The following is a 10,000-nucleotide window of genomic DNA, read 5'->3' on the forward strand; positions in this document are numbered from 1 at the left end:
TCCTCCTCCTTGTCCTCATCCACACCCAACTCCTCCACTTCTTTTTTTTTACTCCTGTTCTTTTTTTTCTCCTCCTCTTCCTCTTCTTCCCTTGTCTTCCTCTTCCTCCTCCTCCTCCTTGTCCTCATCCACTTCTAACTCCTCCACTTCTTTGTTTCACTTTCACTTTTTTTTTTTATCTCTTCCTCCTCTTTCGTTTTCTCCTCCTCCTCCTCCTCCTCCTCGTCCCTCTTGTTCTCCTTCCTCCTCCTCCTCCTCCATTTCCAGTTCATCTTCTTTCTTCTTGTCTTCAATCTCCACTTATGTTCCTCCTTTAGTTCATCTTCTTTCTTCTTGTCTTCAATCTCCACTTATTTTCCTCCTTTCTTTATCCTCCTTTACTTCTGTTTTCTTTTCCTCCCATTTTCCTCCTTCTTACCTAACTGAATTATCGGAACTATAAAATAATCAAGCAATAAATGAATAAATGTGAAGAAAGGGAATAAGAAGAAGAAAGAGAAGAAGAAAGAGAGAAAGAAAGAGAAGAAGAAAGAGGAAAACAATAAGTAAAGGAAAGGAAAATACGAATAATTAAGAGAAGAAGAAAGAGAGAAAGAAAGAGAAGAAGAAGGAAGAAGAAAACGATAAGTAAAGAAAAAAGAATGAAACGAATAATTATGTGAAAGGAAATGAGAAAAATGAGAATGAGATTGAATGAATTTGATGATTTTATGAGAGTGAAATAGATGAAGGAAGATAGACAGAAAGAAAGAAGGAATTAAAAGAAGATAGAAAGAAAGAAAAGAAAGATAGGGGCAAGGGAAGAAAAGTTAAGATATGAAGAAAATTAAGAAAAATTATGAAGAAAAGTTAAAACGTGAAGAAAACAAACAAGAAAAATGAAGAAAAAAGGAAGAAAAGTTAAAACATGAAAACAAACAAGAAAAATGAAGAAAAAGGAAGAAAAGTTAAAACATGAAGAAAACAAACAAGAAAAATGAAGAAAAAAGGAAGAAAAGTTAAAACATGAAGAAAACAAACAAGAAAAATGAAGAAAAAAGGAAGAAAAGTTAAAACATGAAGAAAACAAACAAGAAAAATGAAGAAAAAAGGAAGAAAAGTCAAAACGTGAAGTAAACAAACAAGAAAAATGAAGAAAAAATGAAGAAAAGTTAAAATATGAAGAAAACAAACAAGAAAATGAAGATAAAGGGAAGAAAAGTCAAAACATGAAGTAAACAAACAAGAAAAATGAAGAAAAAAGGAAGAAAAGTTAAAACATGAAGAAAACAAACAAGAAAAATTAAGAAAAAAAGGAAGAAAAGTTAAAACATGAAGAAAACAAACAAGAAAAATTAAGAAAAAAAGGAAGAAAAGTTAAAATATGAAGAAAACAAACAAGAAAAATGAAGAAAAAAGGAAGAAAAGTCAAAACATGAAGAAAACAAACAAGAAAAATGAAGAAAAAAGGAAGAAAAGTCAAAACATGAAGAAAACAAACAAGAAAAATGAAGAAAAAAGGAAGAAAAGTCAAAACATGAAGAAAACAAACAAGAAAAAAAAAAAAGAAAATAGAAGAAAGAAGAAAGAAGCAGTTAAAGAAAAGCTGAAACAGGAAAGAAGAACGAGAGAAGTGAAAAAAACGGGAAATATTGAAGTAATAATAATAATAATAATAATAATAATAATAATAATAATAATAATAATAATAATAATAATAACAACAATAACAACATCGTAAACTGACCTGTTGCCATTGGTATTACTGCTGCCGGGGATGTCATGTTGCGTGTGTGCGTGTGTGCGTGCGGAGTGTGTGCGTGGGGTGTGTGCGTTCTGTCACGTCCACTACTCCACTGACTGTCTCAACTCCACCACCACCACCACCACCATCACCACCACCAACTTTTTCCACCACTGCGCAAGCGTCACCACCACCACCACCACCACCACTTCTTTCACCTTTATCCACTCTCCCTCTCTTCTTCACCCTCTTCTTCCTCTCATCCTTCCGTTCCTCCATTTTCTTCTTCCTTTCCTCTACTTCAATTCTTTCTTTTTTTTCTCCTCTCTTCTTCCCCCTTTTCTTCCTTTCTTCCTTCCGTTTCTCCATTTTCTTCTTCCTTTCCTCCATCCCAATTATTTTTTTTCTCCTCTTCTTCCCCCTCTTCTTCCTCTCTTCCTTCCGTTTCTCCATTTTCTTCTTCCTTTCCTCTACCTAATTTTTTTTCTTTTTTTTTGTCTCCCTGCTCTCTTCTTCCTCCTCTTCTTCCTCTCTTCCTTCCGTTTCTCCATTTTCTTCTTCCTTTTTCTTCACTCTCCCTCTCTTCTTCCTCCTCTACCTCAATTTTTTCTTTTTTTTTTCTTTTTTTTGTGTCTCCCTCCTCTCTTCTTCCTCCTCTTCTTCCTCTCTTCCTTCCGTTCCTCCATTTTCTTCTTCCTTTCCTCTACCTCAAATTTTTTTTTCTTTTTCTTTTTTTTGTCTCCCTGCTCTCTTCTTCCTCCTCTTCTTCCTCTCTTCCTTCCGTTTCTCCATTTTCTTCTTCCTTTTTCTTCATCTTTCTCCACTCTCCCCCTCTTCTTCTTCTTCCTCTACCTCAATTTTTTCTTTTTTTTTCTTCTTTTTTTTTTGTCTCCTCCTCCTCCTCTCTTCTTCCCCCTCTTCTTCCTCTCTTCCTTCCGTTCCTCCATTTTCTTCTTCCTTTCCTCTACCTAAATTCTTTCTTTTTTTCTTTTTTGTGTCTCCCTCCTCTTCTTCCCCCTCTTCTTCCTTTCTTCCTTCCGTTTCTCCATTTTCTTCTTCCTTTCCTCTACCTCATTTTTTTTCTTTTTCTTTTTTTTGTCTCCCTGCTCTCTTCTTCCTTCTCTTCTTCCTTTCTTCCTTCCGTTTCTCCATTTTCTTCTTCCTTTCCTCTACCTCAATTCTTTCTTTTTCTTCCTTTTCTTGTCTCCCTGCTCTCTTCTTCCTCCTCTTCTTCCTTTCTTCCTTCCGTTTCTCCATTTTCTTCTTCCTTTTCTTCACTCTCCCTCTCTTCTTCTTCCTCCTCTACCTCAATTTTTTTTTTCCTTTTTTTGTCTCCCTCATCTCTTCTTCCCCCTCTTCTTCCTCTCTTCCTTCCGTTTCTCCATTTTCTTCTTCCTTTCCTCTACCTAAATTCTTTTTTTTTCTTTTTTTTTGTCTCCCTCCTCTCTTCTTCCCCCTCTTCTTCCTTTCTTCCTTCCGTTCCTCCATTTTCTCCTTCCTTTTTCTTCACCTTTCTTCACTCTCCCTCTCTTCTTCCCCCTCTTCTTCCTTTCTTCCTTCCGTTTCTCCATTTTCTTCTTCCTTTTCTCTACCTCATTTTTTTTTTGTCTCCCTCCTCTCATCTTCCCCCTCTTCTTCCTTTCTTCCTTCTGTCTCTCCCTCTCTTCATCTTCCTCCTCTACCTCAATTTTTTTTCCTTATTTTGTCTCCCTCCTCTCTTCTTCCCCCTCTTCTTCCTTTCTTATTTCCGTGTCTCCATTTTCTTCTTCCTTTCCTCTACCTCAGTTCTTTTTTTTTTTGTCCCCCTCCTCTCTCTCCTTTTCCCTGGTTTCTTTCCTTCCTCCCTTTCTTAACACCTCACCTTCATGTTTTTTAATTATATTTTCTTCTTCTCTCTTCCTTTCTGTCTGTTCTTCCTTCTCTCCTTCCCTTTCTTCCATACATTTATTATTCATTCATTCTTGTTTTTTTCTCCGTTCCGCCTTTCTCCTTTTCCTCCTTTTTTCAGTCTTCTCTTTATTTTCCTCCTTGCTTGCAGTTTTCCTCTTACCCCCTCCTTCCATTTTTCCTCCTTCTCCTTCCCCTCCATTTCGCGTTCACTCACACCCTCTCCCTCTCTCTCCCTGTCCCCCTACTTTTCCTCTCCCCCTCCTTGTCCATCCTGCTGTCCTCCCTCTCCCTCCCGTCCTCCCCCTCCGTCGGTCCTGTCCCCTCGCTAATGATCGCTAATTAGCCCCAAACAGCCTTATAACCACACACCAGCGAGCGGCTAACGCGGTAATGAGCGACTCAGATCCGGCGAGACCGTGAGCAGGAGGCGTGGAAACATGGAAGAACAGGCAGGGAACAGATACAAGGTGGCTCATATATATATATATATATATATATATATATATATATATATATATATATATATATATATATATATATATATATATATATATATATATATATATATATATATATATATATATATATATATATATATATATATATATATATATATATATAGTGCATCAATCTCACCCCGTGGATGAGATTGATCATGTAAAAGCATAATTATTGTGTCATTGGGCTAATTATGTTATTTTGTACTTATTCGTGGTATTGTTGTTGTTCAGAGATGGCTCCCTCCTTACAGGGGGGGGCACGGGCCTTTGACACTATGGCGGGCCGTAGCAGGGTGGATAGACCGACTCTATCGGCTGACGTCAGCCGAGCCGACCAAGTCGGTCTGTCTGTCTAGAAGGACGCGTGTCTCTGGTTCGTGCTCTGCAGTAGTTGTTTATTCAGGTTATTTAGTGCAATGCGTGACAACAGATTAAAAAGGTTGAGTCATCCGTCTGTTCTGTAAAAGTTTCTGCATGTATTTCATATTTTTGGGTAGTACTCAATGTTATTTGTATACCTACTCGTATTCTCTAGCAGGTGTTCATTAGTTATATAATTTTAGTAACTAAATTAGTAGTTAAGTTGTTCCTTTATTCGTAGCGTTTTCTGTCTATATTCTCATTTTCGGGGTGTCTATGTTATCTGGTACTTACTGAATTATTATACTACAGTATTACTACCCGTCACTCTAAAAAAGCACGCTAGTCACCTCAAATGGTACTCCAGGCTCCTTACATTACCTTATAGCAATGAAACACATATGTTACCTCTTAAAACATTTATTAGTGTCACTGAAACTCATATTCACCTCTTCACTCATTATTACTCTAGTTCCCTAATATCTTTACTCTCTCTCTCTCTCTCTCTCTCTCTCTCTCTCTCTCTCTCTCTCTCTCTCTCTCTCTCTCTCTCTCTCTCTCTCTCTCTCTCTCTCTCTCTCTCTCTCTCTCTCTCTCTCTCTCTCTCTCTCTCTCTCTCTCTCTCTCTTATACACCCTCTTCACTTCTCCTCCTCCTCCTTTTCCTTTCCCTCTTTCTCCCCCTCCCACCTCTCCCCTTCTCTCCCCCTCTCATTCACACACACTATTCCTTTCATGAGTACAGTATAGGGGAGACATACAAGCATTCGTGGGTACATTGTTAGGAGGGGGTCAGGGTGGGTCAGAGTGGGTCAAGGTGAGTCAAGCTGGCTCTTCCATCGCTACTGATCCACCGTTATCATCGCCTGTATCTGGAAAGTAGAGTAGTAGTAGTAGTAGTAGTAGTAATAGTAGTAGTGGAGGTAATAGGAACAGAGCATAAGATTAGTAGAAATAGCAATGGTAACCCTTTCCTTCCCCTCCCTTCCTTCCCTTCCCTTCCCTTCCCTTCCCTTCCTTTTCTATAACCCTTTCCTTCCCCTCCCTTCCTTTCCTTCCCTTCCCTTCCCTTCCCTTTCCTTCCCCCCCCTTCCTTTCCTTTCCTTCCCTTCCCTTCCCTTCCTTTTCTATAACCCTTTCCTTCCCCTCCCTTCCTTTCCTTCCCTTCCCTTCCCTTCCCTTCCCTTCCTTTTCTATAACCCTTTCCTTCCCCTCCCTTCCTTTCCTTCCTTCCTTCCTTCCTTCCTTCCTTCCTTTTCTATAACCCTTCCTTCCCTCTTCTTTCCTTCCTTCCTTCCCTTCCTTCCTTTTCTATCCTTTCCTTTCCGTTCCTTCCCTTCCCTTCCCTTCCCTTCCTTTTCTGTAACCCTTTCCTTCCCCTCCCTTCCTTTACTTCCCTTCCCTTCTCTTCCTTTTCTATAACCCTTTTTCTTCCCCTCCCTTCCCTTCCCTTCCCTTCCCTTCCCTATAATAACTAACAATAACAAACATCATCATCAGCAGCAGCATAACTCACCGAGGCAGCATAGGCGTGAACGATGGCGAGGAAGTATATCTGTAGTAGGGCAGCCCCAACCATGCCCAGGCCGACCCCGATAGATTTCTTGATGGCCGTGTAAATGCCCACAGCCGCCAGCATTAGCACCACCACCGCCGCCCCCACCTCCCACACCCTCGCCAGCACCCGCTTATCCTGGGGGAGAGAGAAGGGAGGGGAGGGGGGATGAGAGAGGAAGAGGAGAGAGAGAGAGAGAGAGGGGAAAGGAAGATATGAAAGAAAGAGGAAAAGGGACGGGAGAGAAAGACAGGGGAAGAGGAAAGTGGAGAGAAAATGAGAGGAGAGAGAAAGGGGAGAGAGAGAAAGAGAGAGAGAGAGAGGAGAGAGAGAGAGAGAGAGAGAGAGAGAGAGAGAGAGAGAGAGAGAGAGAGAGAGAGAGAGAGAGAGAGAGAGAGAGAATCATATTATTATTTATTCATATTTTATTTTTCTATTTACTTTTGAACGTATTACTGACAGAAGGGTGAAACAGAATTAATAATTGTTGTAGCTGTTGTTGTTGTTGTTGTTGTATTGGGCATAGTGTTATCTAATCACAATCTGCGGTGGTGTGGTGAAAGTGGTGTTGAGTCCCGTGGTGGTGAAGCGCATTGTTTCATCACCACCACCACCACCACCACCATCACCACCACCACCACCACCACCATCACCACCACCACCACCACCACCACCACCACCACCACCACCATCACCACCACCACCACCATCACCATCACCACCACCACCACCACCACCATCACCACCACCACCACCATCATCTCTCTGCCTGATGCTTGCGGTGGGAATCGAACTCTGGGTCTTGACTTAACCTTGGTCCGTGCAATGACTTCTCAACCAGCGCCTTCCTTCCCCTTACTCACTCCCATTCCACTCATTCATTCCACTCAATTATTCCACTCAGTCATTCCACTTCATTCCCATTCTTCTAATTCTTCTCCTCTTCTTCTTCCTCTTCCTCCTCCTCCTGTTCATTTCTTTTTCTTTCTCAATTCCTTATATTCTCCTCTTCTCTCTTCTCTTCTTTTCCCTTCTCCTCTTCTTCCTCCTCCTGCTCCTGTTCATTATTATTCTTTCTCATTTCCTTATATTCTCCTCTTCTCTCTTCTCTTCTTTTCCCTTCTTCTCTCTTCCTCCACCTTCTCCCATTCTTGCTCCTGTTTTGCTCTTTTTCTCCCTCTTTTTCTTACAATCTCCTCCTCTTCTTCCTCCTCATACTCATCCTGCTCCCATTTCCTTATAATCTCCTCTTCTCTCTTCTCTTCTTTTCCCTTCCCTCTTACTCCTCCTTTTTCTCCCATTCTTGCTCCTGTTTTGCTCTTTCTCTCCCTCTTTTTCTTACAGTCTCCTCCTCATCTTCCTCCTCCTCATCCTGCTCCCATTTCCTTATAGTCTCCTCTTCTCTCTTCTCTTCTTTTCCCTTCCCTCTTCCTCCTCCTTTTTCTCCCATTCTTGCTCCTGTTTTGCTCTTTCTCTCCCTCTTTTTCTTACAATCTCCTCCTTCTCCTCCTCCTCTACTCATTCCCTCCCTTACTCACCTTCCTGACGGCGTAGAACAGCATGAGTGCCAGCAGGATGCCTCCCCCCTCCACTCCCATCGTCAGGAGGCCAAGCGTGGTGGCACCTGTAGCGGGGTGTGTGGGAATGGGGAGAGTCACTCTGAGTCACTATACATCCTTTATCCACGCGAGTCACTGCCTTAACCTGGAGTCATATATGCATAGCTGTGGGTCATATGTGTACACGTGTATAGTTATAATTTGGTGTTAGTTAATGTTTGTTACCTAACCTTACCTGACCATATCTAACCTAACCTAACATTACCTTACCTTACCAAACCATATCTAACCTAACCTAACATTACCTTACCTTACCTAACCATATCTAACCTAACCTAACATTACCTTACCTAACCATATCTAACCTAACATTACCTTACCTCACCTAACCATATATAACTTAACCTAACCATATCTAACCTAACCTAACATTACCTTACCTTACCAAACCATATCTAACCTAACCTAACATTACCTTACCTTACCTAACCATATCTAACCTAACCTAACATTACCTTACCTTACCTAACCATATCTAACCTAACATTACCTTACCTAACCATATCTAACCTAACATTACCTTACCTTACCTAACCATATCTAACCTAACCTAACATTACCTTCCCTAACCATATTTAACCTAACCTAACATTACCTTACCTAACCATATCTAACCTAACCTTACCTAACCATATTTAACCTAACCTAACATTACCTTACCTAACCTAACCATATCTAACCTAACCTAACATTACCTTACCTTACCTGACCATATCTAACCTAACCTAACATTACCTTACCTTACCTGACCATATCTAACCTAACCTAACATTACCTTACCTTACCTAACCATATCTAACCTAACCTAACATTACCTTACCTTACCTAACCATATTTAACCTAACCTAACATCATCTTACCTTACCTAACCATATCTAACCTAACCTAACATTACCTTACCTAACCATATTTAACCTAACATTACCTTACCTTACCTAACCATATATAACTTAACCTAACCATATCTAACCTAACCTTACCTAACCATACCTAACCTAACCTAACATTACCTTCCCTTACCTAACCATATTTAACCCAACATTACCTTACCTTACCTAACCATATATAACTTAATCTAACCATATCTAACCTAACCTTACCTAACCATATCTAACCTAACCTAACATTACCTTCCCTTACCTAACCATATTTAACCTAACCTAACATTACCTTACCTAACCATATCTAACCTAACTTAACATTACCTTACCTAACCATATATAACTTAATCTAACCATATCTAACCTAATCTTACCTAACCATATCTAACCTAACCTAACATTACCTTCCCTTACCTAACCATATCTAACCTAACCTAACATTACCTTCCCTTACCTAACCATATCTAACCTAACCTTACATTACCTTCCCTTACCTAACCATATCTAACCTAACCTAACATTACCTTACCTTACCTAACCATATCTAACCTAACCTAACGTTACCTTACCTAACCATATCTAACCTAACCTAGTCTAACCTTACCTAACCATATCTAACCTTACCCTACCTTACCTTACCTAACCTAGTTTAACCTGACCTAATTTAACACTACAGGTGAATGCTAATTACTCAGGTGCTTCTTGTAGTCTATTTAGGAAGGATTAAATCACACAGAGGTGGAGGTAATTACTACTACTACTACTACTACTACTACTACTACTACTACTACTACTACTACTACTACTACTACTACTACTACTACTACTACTACTACTACTACTACTACTACTACTACTACTACTACTACTACTACTACTACTACTATCACATTTCCTCAGTCCTCCTCCTCCTCCTACTACTACTACTACTACTACTACTACTACTACTACTACTACTACTACTACTACTACTACTACTACTACTACTACTACTACTACTTCTATTACTACTACTACTGCTGTCACATTTCCTCAGTCCTCCTCCTCCTCCTCCTCCTACTACTACTACTACTACTACGACTACTAATTCTACTACTACTACTTACCCGATAGCAGTTCGTACCCTCCATACAGAACCCCAGCAATACCGAATGCCTGAAAAAGAAGGGAAAGAGGAAAAAGAAAAAAAAAAGATGAGGAAAAAGACAGGCATCATTTTAACCACCATTATCATCATCATCATCATCATCGTATCTTATTAATTATATATACAATAACTGATACTCATACTACTACTGTTATTTATACACACAAAAAAAAAGTTATGAAAAATGTCTGACTTATCTCTCTCCTTTTTCACATGCAGACTGGAAAAGAAGAGAAAGAGGAAGAAGATGAAGATGAGGAGGAGGAGGAGGATGAGGAGGAGGAGGAGGAGGAGGAAGAGGAAGATGACTCACTCACCAGCGTTGT

General features: G+C 40.0%; 2 protein-coding genes and 1 long non-coding RNA gene across 7 annotated transcripts in view; all 3 read right to left on the minus strand.

The window, feature by feature from the left end:
- LOC127005275 (uncharacterized) overlaps positions 1-1,828 on the minus strand; it is a 51,186-nt gene extending 49,358 nt beyond the window's left edge. Inside the window, exon 1 of the mRNA XM_050874069.1 lies at positions 1,727-1,828. The gene's annotated coding sequence lies outside the window, so the exon portion shown is untranslated. The remainder of the gene's footprint in view (positions 1-1,726) is intronic.
- Positions 1,829-4,877: 3,049 nt separating this feature from the next.
- The window catches only part of LOC127004925 (uncharacterized), a 5,558-nt gene continuing 435 nt past the window's right edge, over positions 4,878-10,000 (minus strand). Inside the window, exons 1-5 of one of the 3 annotated variants that reach the window (XR_007758110.1) lie at positions 9,992-10,000; positions 9,634-9,682; positions 7,566-7,731; positions 5,989-6,165; positions 4,878-5,344 (exon numbers count right to left, since the gene is read on the minus strand). The exon at positions 9,992-10,000 is cut by the window's right edge and continues 429 nt beyond it. Coding sequence is in view for 2 of the 3 variants with exons in the window: in XM_050873168.1 (XP_050729125.1) it covers positions 5,315-5,344; positions 5,989-6,165; positions 7,566-7,651; positions 9,634-9,682; positions 9,992-10,000 (351 nt within the window). In the remaining variant the exon portion in view is untranslated. The remainder of the gene's footprint in view (positions 5,345-5,988; positions 6,166-7,565; positions 7,732-9,633; positions 9,683-9,991) is intronic. The other 2 variants (XM_050873169.1, XM_050873168.1) reach the window with 2 other exon arrangements.
- On the minus strand, positions 7,745-9,478 carry LOC127004928 (uncharacterized). Of its 3 annotated transcripts, XR_007758116.1 has the most exons (7): positions 9,022-9,478; positions 8,787-8,821; positions 8,507-8,581; positions 8,427-8,461; positions 8,347-8,381; positions 8,047-8,206; positions 7,745-7,951 (listed from the first exon to the last, which is right to left on the minus strand). It is a non-coding gene; the product is annotated as an uncharacterized LOC127004928 (long non-coding RNA). The 3 variants fall into 3 exon arrangements; XR_007758117.1 differs by lacking the exons at positions 8,047-8,206; positions 8,347-8,381 and adding an exon at positions 8,227-8,241 and having other exon boundaries at positions 8,507-8,546; XR_007758115.1 differs by having other exon boundaries at positions 8,427-8,546.

Source organism: Eriocheir sinensis, chromosome 29 (assembly GCF_024679095.1).
Source record: "Eriocheir sinensis breed Jianghai 21 chromosome 29, ASM2467909v1, whole genome shotgun sequence".
Taxonomy (NCBI): Eukaryota; Metazoa; Arthropoda; class Malacostraca; order Decapoda; family Varunidae; genus Eriocheir; species Eriocheir sinensis.